This window comes from Mirounga angustirostris, unplaced genomic scaffold (genome assembly GCF_029215605.1).
Source record: "Mirounga angustirostris isolate CCGP_5_RB_7025 unplaced genomic scaffold, mMirAng1.0.hap1 SCAF_4, whole genome shotgun sequence".
NCBI lineage: Eukaryota > Metazoa > Chordata > Mammalia > Carnivora > Phocidae > Mirounga > Mirounga angustirostris.
Window position 1 is genome coordinate 10,055,428 of NW_026991712.1, and position 21,107 is coordinate 10,076,534.

Genomic DNA, 21,107 nt, shown 5'->3' on the forward strand with positions numbered 1-21,107 from the left:
GGCCACCCGGAGTGCGCGCCGAGCGGGCCGCGGCCCCCCGACGCCCCCCGCCCGGCCCGACCCTCGGCCGGACACTCACGGGTAGGCATGGTGACCCCGAGCCGCGCTCGCCGCCGCACGGAGGCTCAGCGGGGCCGCGCAGGGCGCGCCGACCGCACCATGGCGGGCGGGCGCCGGGCCACCGAGACCCGGACCAGGCGAAAGGAGAAGGGCGGAGGGAACAGACGCGGGCCCCGTGTCTCGCGCGACGAAGCCAGCGACAACAGCCACCGCCGGCCCATCTGCGCGCCGGACGCCTCGTTGGGCGTCCCCACGCCCTGGCGTCAGCACGTCGCCGGCGCCCCGGCCCCGCCCCCGCGCTGTGGCCGAGCTCCGCCCAGGAGCGGTCCGGCGCGGGCAGGGGGCGGGGACTAGAGGAGGGCAGTCAGTTGCCTGGAATAAATTGGGGCTCGGTTTTGTGGTGAAGCCCTAGTGATTTGAGTCCTATTCGTTTCCATGAGTCCTTACTCGCGGTGCATTAGCGATATTCACGTTTTACACTTGCACCGCTTTATGATGTTTGTGAGGGTATGCCTGATTGCTTTAAGTGCATGGAATACCTGTGGGCTTTTTTTGCATGAGCTGTTGAACTTGCAGTGCGTTCCACTTCTCTGAAAGCATGATTGGAGACGCCCTGAGGTCATTCCGGGTGAGGGCAGAGCATTTTTTGAGAGGATAGAAAATGTAATTTCTTGGGCGCCTGGGTGGCTCAGTCGGTTAAGCGGCTGCCTTTGGCTCAGGTCATGATCCTGGAGTCCCGGGATCGAGTCCCGCATCGGGCTCCCTGCTTGGCGGGGAGTCTGCTTCTCCCTCTGACCCTCCCCCCTCTCGTGTGCTCTCTCTCTGTCTCAAATAAATAAATAAAATCTTAAAAAAAAAGAAAATGTAATTTCCTTTTTTTTTTTTAATAAAGATTTTATTTATTCATTCAAGGCACACACAGAGAGAGAGAGCACGAGCATGGGGAGAGGCAGAGGGAGAAGCAGGCTCCCCGCTGAGCCAGAAGCTAGACATGGGGCTCGATCCCAAGACCCTGGGATCATGACCCGAGCCGAAGGCAGATGCTTAACCATCTGAGCCACCCAGGCGCCCCAATGTAATTTCCTCTTTAAGAGGCTGGGGGCGTGGGTGGCGGTGGAGGGCAATGAAGAGCAAGTCACAGAAGCTGTGAGAGCAGAGTGTGTGTAGTGCTCTACACCAGATCATCTCTTGCTAAGGGTGAAAGCCAAACTACCAAGTACTTGGCCAACACTTACTTATCCTTCAATGCATTTTGCATATCTTTATCATCTATAACATCTTTCCTGCTCCCAGTTTTTGTCCTGAGACATTTCACAGTATCTTAACTTGCTTCTGCTGTAGCACTTTTTCCATTGAATCTTAATCAGACTGTCATAAGTGCTTAAGTCCACCACTGGACTATGCACTTTTCAGAAAATGGCAAATACCATAGTCCATATTTATGTATCCCTACCCAGCACACAGTAGGGGGTTAGAGCATTTTCATTTAATACCTATTTAACAAAGTACATATTTATGCAGTATATGGAAAAAAAAACAGATAAAATAGAACTAGTTAATGAACAACCTTGCAAACTTGGAATTTGCCCTTTGAGAAACCATTCTAGGTTCTCTATGAGGACAGTGGCATTAAATAATCAGAAGCAGGGTTCTGCAGAGTGGACAGCATGAAACAGAAGCCATGGAAGGGAGTCCTTAGGACTGACGCTGAAGGGAGTGTTAGGTGCCTGGTCTTAGTGGTGGCTGTGGAAAAGGAATGAGCTGAATCTTACTGCAGCAGAAGAATCCCTGGGATTTATTGGCTGCTGGCTTGGGAGCAAAAGAGAGGCATCTGTTAGTTATGTAACTCCAAAGCTGGAAGAAGGAAACAAATGATACTGGGAGAGCAGTAGACAAGTTGGGAGGGAATGCTGTTTTAGGGAAGGGGTGTGAAGAAAGGATGTGAGTTTCTCCTTGACACATTAAGCTTGAGGCGACATTCAAGGGAGACATCCAAGTGAATAGTTCTGAAGGCAGGTGGGCATACCAGGCTGAAGGCAGATGGAGGGATCTCAAGGTTGGAGATTTGGGAAGCTTTGGCCCACAGACAGAAGCTAAAGCCAGGAGTCACAGAAAGCCTGCTGAGGGAGGGTGTGGAGCCAAAGAGACAGAGATAGAGGAGATCCAAAGGGCACAGTGCCCCGTAAGCCGAAGGAGGATATGATTCCAAAGGACAGACATCTCTGCTTACATTACTCAAAAAAAGATGCAAATTACAAAAGCCCTGAGATAGTCTGGCCCATAATGAGTTTGATTCCTTTTTTTTTTTTTTTTTTTTAATCCCCTTGGTTTTTTGGTTTGTATTGTTGCCAGAAATTAAATCAGCAGCCAAAGATTCTGGGGAAGGACAGCTGAAAGTCAGGAATAATAACTTCATAATTGTAGGATCACATACAACATACCTAAGTGTTTTCCTGGTTTACACATGGGGTCTTGGTAACACAGGTACCATACAGACCCCTTTTCCCTATCAAGTCCTCTGGATCACCTTCTGCCTGTGCACCCCCTTCCCCTTTTCTCTGAGAGGACTAATTCTGCCACCACCTGCTTTAGACTTGATCTAAGACTGGTAGCCTCTCCTGGACCACGTCGTCTGTCTTGCAAACACCCTTCCATCCCCTCTGCCAGTATTCCCCTTTTGAAGCCCTATTTGGGCTGGTAGGAAATGGGCTTTCTCCATCTGTCAGTCCCCACACTGCCCAGTACTTTTACTTGCACACCCTGTCTTGCTGACCCAGAGATGAGCCACTAGATCTCTCTTCCAGAAAGAATGCCTGCCTGATACTATCAGTTAAAATGATATTAGAAAGATCATCATTGGCATCCTACTGGAACATTAGCTTTTGGTCAAATTGCCCAAAATAGCTGCTTCCAGTTTAGTCCACTATTTGTTCCAATTTCTAAATCAGGCACAGAGACAATTCACTTTTAATTGGCACACGTTTTAGTGTTCCAAGGTAATTGCCAGCAAATTGAAAGTTTATAGGAATTAATTGCAAGGATATTTATTTCTCCCAAGAGTTTATTCCCAAAAGGTCATCAGGATGCAATTTGATGCTCTCATTGCTTAGTTTTCCTTCTTGTTCAATATTTATATCAATGATGTGCCCTTTTTGTGTCATTTCATTCCATTTCATTTCTGCCGTTGCTTAAGAGTGATTCAGGGCTTTCCAGTTCTCATGAGGCATTCAAAAAAGCACAGACGTTGGATTTAGCAAACCTGAGTTGGAATCCTGCCTTCCCCCTTACCTGACCTTTTGACAGCCCATGACTTCTCTGGATTTTACTTTTCCTCAAATTCAAAACCAAGAGACATTCCCTTGGGTTGTGATGTTCTACAAATCTCCTCAAGGCAGTAGTTCTCAAACTTGTCTGAACTTTGAACTCACTGGGGGAGCTTTAAAGAATATCCATCCTTGGATCCTAGTCCCATGATTCTGATGTAGCTGGTCTGCACCACGGCCTGGGCCTGGACCCAGTTTAAAAGCTCACCTTGGGTGTTTGTGTGCAGCCAAGTTGAACGCCATTGCCTTAGGAAAGAATTAAGCAAGACAAAGCTCTAATTCAGAGTCACATACCTCATTGGGCCATTTCTGCTGCCGGGTAAGCTCATGCATTTTGAGATCACTGCCCTCTGAATTCTAGAGTAATTTTCTCACTCAGGTGCTAGCCAAACTAGTTGCGAACACACATGAAAAGAATTGAAAAGGATCAACCCCTAATCCAGAAGGTCATCACCAACCCTTTCTGGGCCAACTGGAACACAGTGCAAGGCCCAACTTCCTGATCATCCCATGAGCCGATTATCACAGTCCTCTGTGCTTTGTAAAGACAATTGCAAATGGATAGGGAGCAAAATCCTGAGATAATTAGGAACTCTTGATTAAATCAGCCAAAACAGCTGGAAACCCTTCCTTAGAAACACTATCATTTTAAACAATTAGAGGAAAGCATTATCTCTTGTTACTTACTAAAATGCTAGCTAGCTTTAGCATTTAACACAGAATGTAGTGGAACTGCTAAAAGGAGAGAAAAAAAAATACTCCTTTAAATATAGTGGCATTCTCGGCGGTGAGTCCTTCGTAAGACTTTTATGACAACTGGAATCAAATCTCATTTATTGCTGCATCTCCTATATATGGAACATATTGGGTGCTTAGTAAATATTTGAGGGAGAAAAAGAGGAAGATAGGGAGGGAATGAAGAGATAAACATAAAGGACATAGAGACAAGAAGCAAACAGGTAAATCAAAGAATGGAAGAGGCTTTTTGTGGTAGATTGGAAATAGTAGCCTCAATCTCTTTGCCTGGCTGTATCCACATTCTTGGAGTTGACTCCTTCCAAAAGAAGTACACTTTCTCCACTCCGGAATCTGGGCTGGCCTTGCAACTTTGTCCAATAAGACAATGGTAAATAGTGTAAGCAGAGACTTAGAAAATGTGAAGACTGGGCTCCCTTTTGGAAGAGAGGCCCCAATCATCCCAACTATTCCAAATGAGGCCACCATAAATTAGGCAGAACCAAGTGATCTACCAGTTCAGCAAAGATTCAAGAGTGAGTCTAGTCGAGACCAACGTAAGACTACCCCACTGAGACTAGGCCCAGTTGTCAACCCACAGGAACATGAGCTAAATAGTTATTTTAAGCCACTTATTTTAAGTTTGGGGGTGATTAGTTATGTACTCCATAGTCACTATCACTAGTTATCACTACAACTGTAGCTAACTAATTCCTGTTGTATAAAAATCATTATGGGGGGTGCCTGGTCAGCTCAGTCGGTTAAGTGACCAACCTTGATTTCGGCTCAGGTCATGATCCCAGGATTGTGGGATCGAGTCCTGCCTAGGCTCTGCACTAAGTGGGGAGTCTGAGATTTTCTCTCTCTCCCTCTGCCCCTCTCCTGCCCACTACGCTCTCTCCCTCTTTCTCTCTCAAATAAATAAATCTTTAAAAAAATTATTATAGGAGGTATAATTTTTCAAGATCTTAATTTGTGCCAAGTAGCATGATAAGTACCTTACATGCATTTTCTGACATGCATTTCCTCACAAAAACTGAGTAGATGAATATCCCCATTGTTTTAATATGAGGAGCTTAGATTAAAGTAAGGTAAGTGGCCCTGGAATTTGAACTCAGGTTTGTTGGCCCCCAGACCCAAACTCCTAACCATAGATAGTCAGAGTCAACTGACGAGGAAATCAGAGGGCTGGACAGGAGACAGTATAGTGAGATTAAGTAGAGCTAGCAACAGTTGTCTTTTTTCCAGTTTGCCTTTCGGAAAGAATTGTAAAACCCTTCAGAAGAGGAATTGTGTTTTCCAACTGTTTCAAAGACTCATAAGAAAGTCAATAGGTTTTTTTTTTTTTAAGATTTTATTTATTTGAGAGAGAGAGAGCGACAGAGTGACAGAGTGGCAGAGGGAGAAGGAGAAGTAGGCTCCCTGGGAGCCTGATGCAGAGCTGGATCCCAGAACCCTGGGATCATGACCTGAGCCGAAGTCAGAGGCTTAACAGGCTGAGCCACCCAGGCACCCTGAAAGTCAATAGGTTCTGTATCGGTTCTCTTTTTATAGCCTGGAAACTGACTTGCGATTATAGTCAGGTACAGGAGTGTACCAACACCTGGCTCCAGGGGTCCCAAACAGCCCAGATCTGGCCTCTAACAGCATCCAAAGGCAGAGCGAAAATGGTGGCATAACAAGACAGGGATTTCTTTCAGCGAGGCCAACACCAGGAAACAGTCGACTAACATCTCAAAGACTGTCTCCAAAGTGCCAAAAATACTTTCAGGTTTATAGAAGGAAAATGTGGGACAAAGGTCTTTGGGTCCCTGCAGGTGTGCAGGGGTGGTCACGTTGATCATTGTCTTGGGGTCACCTGGAGTCTTGCTGGATCAGGGAAGTCCTTTCTGTTTGAGGGGGTAGTTTCGGTTCCCATCACAAGACGCTTTGCCCCTGGGGTCTTTTGCCTGAGTTAAGAGATAAGCCAGAAAGAATCAATAAGAAGGTTTGAAGTCGAAATGGAGGTAGGTGAAGTCATCTTTCACAAACACCATATAGTTGTCGGATTTCCTCTTGTTTGAGAAGATGGAAATAAATGGTGACCGTTGAATATTGTTTTCAAATAGGTGAAAATAAGTTTTAAAATACTGCATCCAATGGGACCTGCAACGCTTGTAAAATTCCTATGAGAAATCTTTGTGCATAAATTGTGCCATCCCAGACTTTTATGTAGCTACTGACAGTGAGAGAGGCAGAGACATCTATGACATTTGTCTCAAATAAGGTAACAGAGTTGGAGTTAGATAATATCACTGCGGATTGTGCTTACCTTAAATCTTGAGTGGGATGAGGGGTAGTTATAAATAAAGCCAGAATTTTATGACTTTGAAGCAGAAACCCAGTTGCAGCCAAACCCTATTTATATCCAATGAAATGAGGGAGGGGCGTGGCAGACCTGCTTGGAAATAATGGAAAGGACAGAAGGAAGGAAGAGAGAGAAAGAGAGAGAGAAAGGAAAGAAGGAAAGAAAGAAAGAAAGAAAGAAAGAAAGAAAGAAAGAAAGAAAGAAAGAAAGAAAGAGAGAGAGAAAGAAAGAAAGAGAGAAAGAAAGAAAGAAAGAAAGAAAGAAAGAAAGAAAGAAAGAAAGAAAGAAAGAAAGAAAGAAAGGAGAAAAGGAAGGAAGGAAAGTAGAAAAGAAAGAAGGAAAGAAAACATCTCACAAGCAGGTGGCTGAAACCAGTCGTGTAACACTTTCTCGGAGAATAAAGGGACTATATTTTGAGTAACACTTTGATCTGTAGGTCTTGGATTTTCAACTACAGTATATATTTATTTAACAAGAGCAAGAATTAGGGGCACCTGGGTGGCTGAGTGGTTGAGTGTCTGACTCTTGATCTCAGCTCAGATCTCGATCTCAGGGTTCTAAGTTCGAGCCCTATGCTGGGCATGGAGCCTACTTAAAAATATATATATATATAAGATATAAATAATAAGACAGCAATAATTAGGCCTAACCCAGCATTTTAGGTACGACTTTCGGAGGGGGGGGGGAGGGTGGCGCCAAACAGAGGAGGGGACATGGAAAGTTTCTTCACATCAACAAGCAGTTCTCTGGACGCCAACTGGGTGTCCTACAATTCAACTCAATTCTGCTATTACCTGGAGATAATGACAGTTTCCATGGGTTAAGAGTTCAGTCCTACCAGACTGTTCCCCATAGCACACCATCCCCTGTTGCAGATGCCAGTTACCTGTGGCAAGCCTAGCTTATTACCTCTGTTTCTGCCTAACACAGGGAAATTCCAGAGACTCCATGAAAGACTGTTTTTCCTGCTTCTTTTCCTGCTTCCATTCTTGCTAGGACCTGCACCTCGGCCTTTTATACACCTTATAGAACAGATAATGTCCTCCTTGTCAAGGTCAAGGACTTAATCATGTCTTTGGAGTCTTCCGGCACAATAGATAACATCTAAGGAGTGACTGGGTGGGGTCCTCATGAAATTTCCAAGACCACTGACTCATTGAGACTCCTGACTCCAGGGCACAAGTGACTTATGGAGGATACCTGAGCACTGGTCTTTGTTCTTGGATGCGTGAGAAGATGCATGCACCAGACCCCAAGCAAGAGGAGACTCACTCTCCTCTCCTTTCCTTTCTGAGTCTCCCAGATGCTCTATCTATCCGCACTCACTCTATGTCTTCAAAACTCTGCTCTCACTTCCTCTCAGCTCACATTTGATTTCTATCCTGTGCAAAACCAAGGTGTCTCTTGGCTGGTCCTGCGGGATCCCCTCTGGGTCCTGGGCCTTGGCCTGCCTGCATCATGACCACGCAGCTATATATGGGAGGTTCTAATGACCCCTCCTTGGCAACTCAATTCAGATGCCAGTTGCAAGTCCACATTGTTCCCTGTACTTCTGACCAACTGGCTATAAATCAGAAGTTCCCATGACCCCCTCCTTTGGTTTAATTTGCTAGAGTGGCTCAGAGAAACATTTTACTTACAGCTCACTGGTTTACTATAAAAGGATATAACTCAGGAACGGCCAGATGGAAGAAATGCATAAAGCAAAGTGTGGAGAAAGGCTCAGAGCTTTCATGCCCTCTCTAGGCACACCGCTGCCCCCAAATCTCCATGGGTTCACCAATCCAGAAGCTCCCCAAACCCTGCCCTTTTGGGTTTCTATGGAAGCTTCATTATACAGGTATGGTTGATTAACTCATTGGCCACCAGCAATTGAACTTAATCTCCAGCTTCTCTGCCTTCCCTGGAGGTGGGGGGTGGGGGCACTGAAAGTTCCAACCCTCTAATCACGATGTTGGTTCTCCTGGCAACCAACTCCCACCCTTAGGTTATTTGGGGCTTTCCAAAAGTCACCTTATTGACATAACAAAATACATCTTTATCTCTTTCATCACAGGAAACTCCAAAGATTTTAGGAGTTGTGAGCCAGGGACCACAGGCAACCACCAAAGAGAATATATTGGTCATCTGAATGACCAAATATATATATATTTTTATAAATCACAATATCACACTGGAGAAATGAATTCCCTGTATTTTTGGCTAATGCATGACTCAAACAACCATGCTACATCCAAAATGTGCACTAAGCTAATACAGCAGTGCTGGGAGCATTAGAGAGAGCAAATATATCCTACCGTGGAGATATCTAATGTGAGATCGAGAAATCCTCAGGGCTCAGAGAGGTAAGCTATAAAATCAGAGCACCAGATTTGCTCAGTTGTAAGGTGTATGTTTTTTTGCTTTTGAATGTTTCTGGAATGAAGATCCACCTGATGTTTGATGTCAGCTGCAATGGAAGGAGAGGTGTAAGTTTCTGCCTTAGCCAAGTAGACCCCAGACAATTGTTCCAGCATGACTTCCATTAATAGGACCACATGTGGTTGAATTTTAATGTGAATTTGTATTCCTAGCTGTTGCTTAAATGAGCTCAAAAGGACTAGACTAGAATGCAGCATTAAAACAAAAGCTATCATGTGTGCAGGTAATAAAACAAAAAACAGTAGAAATGGCCAATCTCCTCAAGTAGATCATACATTTATTTAGAATATTGATAATAACAACAATAATGAGAATTTTCAAAGCTAGGAGAATTGGTGTGACAAAGTCATGCAGTAAGCTATCATTCATCATCTACAGTTCTATTTGTAAATGCTTCCAACTGGTTCTGAGAGAAACTGTTTTACTTTCAGTAAGAGGAAATTCAACTAAGCAAAAAAATATAACACACACACACACGATGCTATTGATGAAGGGTCATCAAGCTCAATGGTCAAGAAAGAATTCTTGAGATGTTTTACAGTGCAAAAAAGTTTTTTTTTATTACATCATGAGGACAGGACCCATGGGCAGAAAGAGCTGCATTGGGATTGTGAGGAGTGACTGATTATATAGGGTTTTTTATCCTGTGGAGGGGAAGGTGATATTAGGACTCCAGGAAATTGAGTATTTAGGTTCCTGGAGGTCTGGCTATTATCAAGATTGTATTTTTCTTATAAATCATTAAAACAGTGACAAACTGATGGATTTTCATGTCCTCCGTGACTATGATCTTTATCAGTTGACCATATGTTTTTTTCCTTCCTTTGTTCCTGGGCAGTCATGAGTGCCTGAGAAATATCATACATATCCCACTCCCTCCTGGGGGAGGGGTATGTGGAATGTCAGTTTGCCTTTTGCCCTCAGCTTGCCTTTTGTTGTCTCATCACTATGAATCTAATCAGATAGCAAATATAGCTAAAACACTCGTATACTTTGATTAGCCTAAAAATAATACTATCGAAGCAAAAGTTGTAATAGAGACCAAGGTCAAGTTCATGAAAATCAACATGTCTTCATGATTATCCACATAGCTGTTGAAAGACAAATGTGATTCAGAAGAAGAACTGTTGAAAGACAAATGTGGGGCGCCTGGGTGGCTCAGTTGGTTAAGCGACTGCCTTCGGCTCAGGTCATGATCCTGGAGTCCCGGGATCGAGTCCCGCATCGGGCTCCCTGCTTGGCAGGGAATCTGCTTCTCCCTCTGACCCTCCTCCCTCTCATGCTCTCTGTCTCAAATAAATAAATAAAATCTTGAAAAAAAAAAAAAGAAAGACAAATGTGATTCAGAAGTCAAACTTTGTGAAATTAATGAGAAAGTACACTATAATTATATGGATAAATATATGCTCTATTGATCGATTTTTAAAATATCAGTACATTCATTGAGTTTCTTGTTTCTCCCCAAAACACTATGATTAAATCAATAGCTTATCTTGCAATTGATGACATTTTATAATTGAAGAAATGCAATGTATGAAATTATATATGTAAGTTATATTAAAGACAAAAGTTTTATTATTGGGCCGGGGTGCCTGGCTGGCTCAATAGGTACAGCATGTGACTCCTGATCTTGGGGTCATCAGTTCAAGCCCCACATCAGGCATAGAGCCTACTTAAAAAAAAAAGTTTTATTGGGTCAAATATAGGAAAACCAAATTTCTCTATTACCTTAACGATGGACTTGTGGATCTTAGAACTACTGCCCAATTAAATACCTGCTCAACACAAGATAATTTGTTGATTAAAAAAACTATATATATAACTAAGCATATCTGATTTGGAAGTATCAGAACTCACTTTAATCTAGTTTAAACACATATACACAAAGAGGGAATTTATTATGAGAATATAAGGGCAGGATGCGGCAAGCTCAAAATGACTTGCACTTAAAAGGAAAGTCATCAGGAACATTGGAAGTAATGTACCTTCCTCATGACTCTCTATTGTCCATCCCTCAGCAGACCGATTATTTTGCTATGCAGTTCACACAACTACAGACGGTCATTCCATAGCTCTCGAATTTTATTATTTGCTGTACTCAAAAATACCAGCAACCTGTGTTGAACTCTTCTCTGTTCATTCTAGTTCCAAATTCCCAGGACAATATGATTGGTGCAGGTTTGAGTAGGTGATACCTCTTCTTTCAATCAACTGTGGTTACTGGGAGTTCTAATAATTTATATGCAATTAGCACATTTTTATTGCTTATCCTTTAATAAGCATAATATTCAATATGGAATACTTTTAAGAACTACCAATTATATAAATGGACCTCCACACATATGGACACAGTTATACACCTTCATTCTGAGAGTGGATTCAGAGTGATTCTGAATTACTTAGCTAGCTTCTGGTTCAATTCCCAACTCCAAATCCTGTGGGACAACACATCTCTGCGATCAAATAGTGAAATTGAAATGAGGGATATAGCATCAAGACTGTGAAAACTAAGAAATGGAATTTGAGGGACTTCAATGCTAAGTGAGAACTTAGAGTTTTTATTTTTGTTTAAATTTTAAAACAGCAAATTGGGAACTCTATTACATAATATTGTTTGGAAGTGCACATTTCAGTTGGTACATGAACTATTTTAGTCATTTTGAATGATATTTTAATTTTAAAGATCCTTTTTAAATTATTTGCTTTATTTTTCCAAAAGATTTTATTTATTTTTTTAAAGATTTATTAATTTTTTATTTTAGAGAGAGAGAGAGAATGCACGCATGGGGGGGAGGGAGAGAGGGAGAGAGAGGATCTTAACTAGACTCCCCGATGAGCACGGAGCCCGACACAGGGCTCGATCTCATGACCCTGAGATCAAGACCTGAGCTGAAATCAAGTCAGATGCTTAACCAACTGAGCCACTCAAGCACCCCTAAAGATTTTGTTTTTAAATAATCTCTACACCCAACATGGGGCTCGAACTCACAACCCCAAGATCAAGAGTTATATGCTCTACCAACTGAGCCAGCCAGGTATCTCTTAAATTAAAAGTAAAAAAAAAAAAAAAAAAATCAATCAAAATTATATTTGGTTATTAGATTATTAGTAAAAGTATTTTTGTCAGATAGAGAAAGAGACTGTTAAAAAATGATCAGCTCCCACTGGAGCCACTGGGTATCTCCCAAGTGAGTATCTCTCCAAGAGGAAGGTGAAGTTCAGGAGGACAAAGGTGGGGCCTTCCAAGTCTGGCTTCCCTAACCAGGTGAAGTTTTCCCCTCAAATTGTCAACCTCAAAAATTTGGGATTTGCTTTTTTTTTTTTTTTTTTTTTAGATTTTATTTATTTATTTGAGAGAGAGAGAATGAGAGACAGAGAGCAGGAGAGGGAAGAGGGCAGAGGGGGAAGCAGACCCCCCGCTGAGCAGGGAGCCCGATGTGGGACTCGATCCCAGGACTCCAGGATCATGACCTGAGCCGAAGGCAGTTGCTTAACCAACTGAGCCACCCAGGCGCCCTGGGATTTGCTTTTTTAAGGAAGATGGTGATCTCTAATTTATAGAAGTCTCTAATGGGGAAAGGAATAGGTCCTTGAGTTTGGTGATTAATGATCATTATTAAGGGTGGAGAGAGCGTTTTTATCTGAGCAGTTTAGAAATGAAGAAGATACAAAGTGGAGAGGAAAGAAGTCTACAGGAATAGACATTTAACCGCAAAATGAAGAGGAATCTACTCTCCCAAAGAGGGGATTATCTGGCCAAAAACCCCAGTGATTCATGAAACACGGCAATTGGAATTCCCCATTTTGCTATTAAGCTTAGTTTCAAACTAATTGTCCAAAACCACAGTGAAGTTTGTACACTTTTAAATGGTACCAGAAAAGACAAGCCTGGTGGGATGCAGAAGTATGAACATAAGGGACCGTGTGATGACTCAGATAAACAAACACAGCATGAAGAATGAGCTGAGGAGGAAAAGGAGAGAGAAAAATGCCATTGATTTTGTTGATATGGTTGTTCATTCACCATGGAGATAAAGTAATACAATTTTATATAACTAAACAGGTGTCAGAGTTTACACATTTAATAAGTCAGTTTTAAAATTGCCTAATTTAATTGCACATCTTTTAAGAATAGTTTCCCCCATACTTATTTATTCTAATATTCAATAAAATTGTTCCTCACATAATCTGACCTACTGTACTTGTTTTATAATTGTGCTAACAATAAAATAAAGTACATTTTCCCCAGTCATATTAAGACATATGATGTTAATAACTTTAGTATAATCTCACATAAACCAACTACAATTTCCAAATGCTGTTATAATGAAGCAGAGTAGTAGAAAATAGTTTTTGATTGCAGGAACCAAAAGTCTTTGCAGGTTCCAAAGATTCCAGCTGGAGAGTAAAATACAATCTGTCTAATGGAAAAGATGTGTTTTTAAAAGACATACATGCCAATTATAGAGAATCTGGAAAACGCAGAAAAATATAAAGAAGAAAACGCCAGTGATGTCTAACTTACCTCCCTCTTACTCAGAAATGACCTTTTGCTTTAGTATCAGGACAAAGTCATGCCGTGGACTTCAAGGTACTCTGTGCAAAAGACAACAGAACGTCAAATGTGTTTTCATTATTATCTGATTGATTTCTCCCTCTCTTGACTGTGAGAGCCATGCAGGCAGTAACCACACCTGCATTTACTATTGTGAGCATGCTGGGCAAAGATCAGCATTAAGTATGCAATTGTTGAATGATCAAAGTCTGTTTCCTTAACCATGAAGCTTTCCAGTTCTCATAACCTTTGTGCTTTTATCAGCCAGGTGTGATGTCTCATTTCCTACAGAATTCTCATCTGACATTATGTCAAGGCCCTTGATCATTCTGGTCATCTACTCCTTCCTTTGTCTTCTTTTCCTTCTCTTCTGCTGCTTTTCCTCCTCCTCTTGCTCCTCTTCCTTTCCTTCCTTCTCTTCTTGTTGCTCTATACCTTCTATGTCTCTCTTAAAGCATCGTGCTCCCAACAGAATGCATTGCTCCCAGTACTGCCTTGGAAATGACAATAATCAAAGGTGACACTGATTAATTTACTACCTTGCAAGGAGCCAGACACAATACTCAGGGCATTGCCTATATTCTTATAATTTTTAGGCTTCCCTGCAACTATGTGGTACATACTGACATTTCGTCTTTTTGGAGATGAAGTTGCTGAGACTGTGGATGTGTGCTTCGGAACTCACTCTTTCAGCAGACTTTTCCAAAGTGCTTAAGAACCTTTTTCCTTCTTGTCTTTACATGGTTATCCCAGGCTCTATGGAGAACAGAGGTGAATGAGAGATTTCAGCACATAAGATAGGAGGTGTTCACCTGCAACAGACTTTGTGGTCTGGCTGTCACTCATTACATCGTTCCACCATTCTTTCTCTTTAAACGGATGGTCTGCTGATTCCCCCCATGAGGCTTTTAAAAATGGGTGGGCTCAGGTGCCTGGGTATTCAGTTGGTTAAGCATCCGCTTTTGGTTCAGGTCACCATCCCAGGGTCCTGGGATTGAGTCTCGCATCCGGCTCCCTGCTCAGTGGGGAGTCTGCTTCTTCCTCTACCCCTCCCCCCTGCTCATGATCTCTCTCTCTCTCTCTCTCAAATAAATAAATAAAATCTTTAAAAAAATGAATGGGGGAAAGAATAGGAAATTGAGGCTGTGAACCCTTGCTTCCTGAGTCTCTGTGTTGAAGATTAATCATGTTAGAAAAATCCAGATCAACTAAGGAAACCAGCTCTAAGTTTCCGAAATTCAATTTAAATTGCAACTAAAAGGCTTTTACCAATCCTGGGAAAAGCGGAAAGACAGTGTCTGGATTGTTTTTACCATGAAACCTGCAGGTCAATAACATGTCAGAGGTGTGGAGAAGTCAAGGCGAAAGAGACAGCATGCATCTGCATGAAACATAACCCAAATGTGGTTACACACACAGGCTGATGCTCCACAGAAATGGAACAATGGGTCCCTGCAGATAGCATTCTTTGTGCCTAACCATTTGCTTTTAATCTTGACAATGTTCTGTGAAAGAGGTCCCTGTGGTCAACAAATAGAGAGCTTTCCATTATACTATTGAAATGGGAAAAAAGTAGGCACAGAACCCAACATGGTGTCCCCTGAAGTGAACATTGGAATGAAATGCCCAGTGAACCAAGGTCAAAGCTTAGAAATGATTTTGAACAAATGAAAAAGTCTTGGTACTGTCCACACATAATTTCATGTGTACTGGCTTTAAACTGCAGGGAAATTATCTGTGGAGTGTGTAAACAGAAGAAAATGCTTTTTAGAAGCTGTTGTTAGAGGAAAATATTCAATTCATTTTGACTGACGTGTATTGCCTCTGATTTGTTGTTTTTACTTCATTTAAACCCCCATTTGTCCAAAAAGTGATTTAAGCATATATCAGTAGCCCCTCTGTGCAAAAAGTAACACGAGTTTCAAGAGGGGATTTCAGAGACAGAACGGACCCCAATCTTCCAAGAGTCTCACCACATAGAAGAAGAGGTTCTACAACTCAGTTCTCACTTTGCAAAAACAAGAGTCATTTGTTTGGGTTATCTCTTGTTGTAGAATACATTCCCCCAAATCTTAGTAGCTTAAAACAATAATTCATTGTTACCACTCACGGTTCTGTGATCAACTGGCTCAGTTAGGGGGCCTGGCTTGGTCCCTCGTGTAATTATGGTCAGATATTGGCTGGGACTGTACTCATCTGAGGGCTTACTGGGCTGGACATGCAGGATGGCTCATTCCCATGCCTGGCAGCTCGTACTGACTGTCATCCGGGACCTCAGCTGGGCTGACGACCAGAGTGCCTACTCTTGGGAAACACAATTAAAAACAAAATCTTCTAACCCAGAAACCCTCTCCACAGAGGTATTAGAATAAGAAAACAGTTTTATTGTTGAATAAACAACAAACACTAAACCAGAATGTGGTGCACATCCGAAGCAATCTGCTAAGAGATGGCCAAGAGAAATCTCATCCTTTTATATGGCCGAGCACACACAACCTGTTACGTACCCGTTCTCAAGGTAAACAACAGCTCGTCTTCAGATCAGAGGACTCCATGGTGCTACTTGTCACATATATTTCATCCTAACTTTACATGGTAATTGAGGCGAACGTCTGTGTTGGCTATTTGATTTGTCCAGACGAATAACAAACTTCCGATATCTTTATGACAGGAGATTATTTTGCAACTTGGAGAGAGGCACCCACTCAAGTTAGGTTCCCACCATCTAAAAGAAACAGAGAAAAAGTGAGAGAGGGAGGGAGAGAGAGGGAGGGAGGGAGAAGAGGTAGGGCCATGGGAGATGCTATCTCACTTGATGTTCACATCTCAAAGAAATGACTCCCAGGTCCTTGAGAAAATCTGTCCTGGGTCATGAAGATGACAAAAGACCTATCTAGTCTTCAAAGGAGTTTACATACACTTCAAAGAGAGGAGTACTTATAATTACACATTTTCTAAAGTAAATTCTCCAAGATTGAGAATGGGAGAGACATACTTTATTTTCAGCAGGAAGAATCTGGCCTCTTCTTTTCCATTTGATTTGTTCTGACACTAGATGGCCTCTCCACATGGCTTAAGCTTCTTACAGTGTGGCAGCCAGTTTCCAAACTGGGCTTTTCCAAGAGTGAGCAATCCTCGTGGCACAGGCAGAAGCTGCAAGGATTCTAGTGATGCAGCCTTAGAAATCACAGAGTATCACTCCGTCACATTTTGTTTCAAGCTAGTCACAGGGCTAGCCCAGATTCAAGGGAAGGACAACACCAGGAGGTGAGGCTCACATCTGGAAAAATCATTTCCATGTGCTGGTAGTCTCCTTCCACTGCTCACTTTTGAATAGACATCTTGTCCTGGTGCATCTGATTGGTAGAGCTTAGGTTCCATGGCTGAGTCTCGCTGAAAAGGAGGCTGTGACAATGGGATCCTTCCTTCTTTCTTGGGCTGATGGAACTCATAAGGTGTTTACCCATGTCGGATTACCCAAATCCGATTGCTAGAAGTCGTGACTTCTGTCTTCCTCTGCCGCCACATCCGCTCTCATGATCGAGTCATAACAATTCTGTGGAAAACAGCCATCTTTCTCATGGCAGTTGCTAAAGTCTTTGTGCACACGTGGATGAAACTTGCCTACTGAGTAGGATGGTAGAAATTGATATTTAAAAATCTGCTAATTTATTCTACTGTTTTAAAAACTAATAGTAGAATGGCTCCTTGCCATTTGGTTGGTCCATCCTGTTTATTGAGCTTGAGACAACTTTTCTTTGCCTCAGTATCCCCACTGGTTGAAAAGAGGGTGTGGACTACATGCCTTCTGAGATTCTTCCCCACTGTATCAATGAGAAGCTTTTTTTTTTTTTTTTTTTGAAATGCCAGAGAAGATGGGGGGAAAAGCAGGAAATCCGTGTCTGAGTCCTTATAGATTAGACAATCACGAGCTCTTGAATGCAGAGATCTGGTGTATTAGTCAGGCACTAATCTCCTTTTCACAGAGATTGGAAACTGAATGCACTTCAGCCCTGACAGCTAAGGCCATCCCTTTTTTTTTTTTTGGGTGCCTTGCAGTAAATCAGTATTGTCAGAATTTCTGATTATCATAACTTCCCAAAATAGAAGCTCAGTCTTCTCTTCCCATTCCAGGCTCAACAAAATTGTGTCTGGTTAAAACTTTATAGGCAACAAAGGGAGCCTTTAGCAATTTTTATCTCCCCCTGCCATTTAGTATGTTTTTCTTCTTAAAAATTTTTGTATACATCAGAGCTATTTCTTTTTTCTGTATTCCATATAGCTTGCATAGGTTATGAGAGATGGTTGGAATATTAAAAAGATGTTGAAAACCCTTTATTGCCCTAGTGTGCTGCAGGAAGTTATACAACACAATGTCTTACAATGATTCTCTGAGAGCTGTTGAACTCAATGGGAGCATCTTTGTAGAAGAACAAAAGCCTACGGGCATCTTCGTCATCAGTATGTTCTCACCTTCATGTGAATGAGAAGAAAGAATAAAGCCACAATAATGAGAGTACAGCTTCACAGCAGTTTTATTCTGAACGATATCTCAAAGGATACTCTGGAAGAGCTCTCTCCAAACCATGTACAAAGATATTTTTAGACTGTCTATATATTTGTAATCTTGCTACAATGTTATTGCACCATGAACAACAACAATGAAATCTGACCATGTTTAACAATGGAAATCTCCAAGAACGTAGTAGAAGAATAAAGAGCATTTGCTGAAGATGTTGAGATTCAGGAATACTTTAAAAATATTTTCTTCCATTCTCTAGAGGGAGACTTGGTGGCAGGTAATGTGAAATTTGGGGCCCAGGAGCGAATGGCCAAGAAGGAATTTTTGAGACGCCTTCAGTGCAAAAAGGTGGTTTTATTAAAGCACGGGGACAGGACCCATGGCCAGAAAGAGCTGCAGTGGGGTTGTGAGGAGTGACTGATTATATACTTTCAGGTTGGGAGAGGGTTAGGTATAGGGTAAGTCTCTAAGGAATTTGGAAGCAAGGTTTCCAGGATCTTGAGGGACTAGCTGTTGTTGTTAGGATAAGGTCATTTACTAACTGTCTAGTAAAGCCTTAGTCATGATACCCTTCAGATGTATATCAGTTGGCCATATGTTTGGAGGATGATTGCTAAATATATCTTGGTGGGGGGAGGGTAGAGATAAAGGAAGTCTCCAAAGGGATTTTTATATGTTAAAGTTGACTTACAGGATCCGGGGGGTCAGGCTAATGTCAAGCGAAGGTTGCCTTTTCCCTCTAGCAAAGTATTCACATTGAGGCACTTGGGTTCCTGGAAGGTCACTCTGCCTGTCTCAAGGACTTGTAATGGGCTGTAAGTTATAAGGAAGTTTAATTTTTTCTATATTTCTTTTGCCTTTGTTCTCTACATTGGTGGGGATGAAACTGGGGGGAAGAGGAGTCCACATCACCCAGAAGCAGTGTCAGTTGCTTAGAGTAAAAATTGGGATTATAATATACTCCCAGCAGTCAAGTAATTTTCCAGAAAAGCGTATGTTCAGGGTTTTAATAGAAGTCCAGTAACCTAGTAATTTTCCCAAAAAGCATATTAGCTGGGCCTCAAGGGTGGCTCCTTCTGGTTCAGGCTGGTCAGATCTTTCCAGAAAAGTATATTCTCCTTTTACATTTCTCTTTTGACAAATATTTATTGAACACCAATTATGTTCCAGATACTGTTCTAGGTACTAGAGGAAGAGGAGTAAAAAACAAAAACAAAAACTTTCTGCCCTCAGGGAACTCATAGTCTAGTTGGTGAGAAAGATAATGAATAATTAAACATTTAATAAATAAGGCAATTTCAGATATTGATGAGTGCTGTAGCAAAAAAAAAAAAAAAAGAAAAGAAAAGAAAAGAAAAGAAAAAAGAAAGAAAGGGAGCACTTCCCTAACATTGTAACATTGTGTCTTTATTTGCAGAAGAAAGATTTTACTATCTACTTAAGTAATAGATGAAAAGAGCCTGAGTGTAGTAAAAGAATAATGCCCCCCACACACTTTGTAATAATAATATTATCTCAGCATGAGATTGAAGCAAAGGATGGACAAAGATATCCAATTTGTGCAATCCAGTTTCGTGCAAATAGCTATAATTTATCAAGATTCTGCTACAAAGGCATAAAAAAAGCACCAGAAATGGTTATTGACCCATCCCCATCACATTCTTCACTTGTGAGGGGACACTGGAGATACTAGCCAGCCCCTCGACCATAGCCCCAAATAATCCAACGCTGCTCTGGTCTGTCCCCACCTGCATACATATGGGGATCATTTATTACACATTTGCTCCTAAGAACCAGGCACTATGATAGGCACTTAATGTGCACTCTTGACAAATTGCTGCACATACAGATAATGAGTGACAACTATGGGACAAGCACTCAGGTGTATCTAACTCCAAAGCCCAAGTGCTTTGTCCAGGCTGAGGGCATGACATGGTTAGACATATCCAGAGCAGGCGTCCCGGGACTCTGACAAGGTGAATTAGTCGTCTACCAATGAAGTAAGTCTTTAGCCTATTATCTTACTTATTTTGGCTTCCATGGTTACCCACCAATGGGTCTAGCAGCATTTTAAAAGGTGCAATAGTTTGGGGCGCCTGTGTGGCTCAGTTGGTTAAGCGACTGACTCTTGATTTCAGCTTAGGGCATGATCTCAGGGCATGAGATTGAGCCCCATGTTGGGTTACGTTTTGGGCATGGGAGCCTACTTAAGATTCTCCCTCTCTGGGCGCCTGGGTGGCTCAGTCGTTAAGCATCTGCCTTCGGCTCAGGTCATGATCCCAGGGTCCTGGGATCGAGCCCCGCATCGGGCTCCCTGCTCGGCGGGAAGCCTGCTTCTCCCTCTCCCACTCCCCCTGCTTGTGTTCCCTCTCTCGCTGCGTCTCTCTCTGTCAAATAAATAAAATCTTTAAAAAAAAAAAAAAAAGATTCTCCCTCTCCAACTATGGACTCTGAGAAACAAACTGAGGGTTCTAGAGGGGAGGGGGTGGGGGGATGGGTTAGCCAGGTGATGGGTATTAAGGAGGGCACGTATTGCATGGAGCACGGGTGTTATACGCAAACAATGAATCAAGGAACACTACATCAAAAACTAATGATGTAATGTATGGTGACTAATATAACATAATAAAATATAATTTAAAAAAGGTTCTCCCTCTCTTCTCCCTCTGCCCCTCCCCCTCTGCTTGCATGTACGTGAACTCTCTCTTTCTCTAAAAATAAATAAAATAAAATAAAAGGTGCAATAGGGACTAGAGGGATCTGAATCCCTCCAGCCTTTTTGGAGGGGAGGTAATGGTGAGGTAGTTATAGTGATAAGAAGATTGGCTTTGGGGGCACCTGGGTGGCTCAGTTGGTTAAGCGACTGCCTTCGGCTCAGGTCATGATCCTGGAGTCCCTGGATCGAGTCCCGCATCAGGTTCCCTGCTCATCAGGGAGTCTGCTTCTCCCTCTGACCCTCCCCACTCTCATGTGCTCTCTCTCTCATTCTCTCTCTGTCAAATAAATAAATAAAATCTTTAAAAAAAGAAAAAAAAGAAGATTGGCTTTGAGGTCTAGTAATTGTAGGTTTATGACCTGATTTTTTTGCTTGTTTGCCAAGTGACATTTTAGCGTCTAAGGTTCAGTTTGGTCCCTTGTAAAATG

General features: G+C 42.2%; 1 protein-coding gene and 1 long non-coding RNA gene across 5 annotated transcripts in view; one reads left to right on the plus strand and one right to left on the minus strand.

The window, feature by feature from the left end:
* The window catches only part of EFR3A (EFR3 homolog A), a 115,011-nt gene extending 114,746 nt beyond the window's left edge, over positions 1-265 (minus strand). For both annotated transcript variants that reach the window (XM_045895866.3, XM_045895864.3), the window contains exon 1: positions 80-265. Coding sequence is in view for 1 of the 2 variants with exons in the window: in XM_045895864.3 (XP_045751820.1) it covers positions 80-89 (10 nt within the window). In the remaining variant the exon portion in view is untranslated. The remainder of the gene's footprint in view (positions 1-79) is intronic.
* The window catches only part of LOC123860477 (uncharacterized), a 62,584-nt gene that overhangs the window by 531 nt on the left and 40,946 nt on the right, over positions 1-21,107 (plus strand). The window lies entirely within an intron of this gene.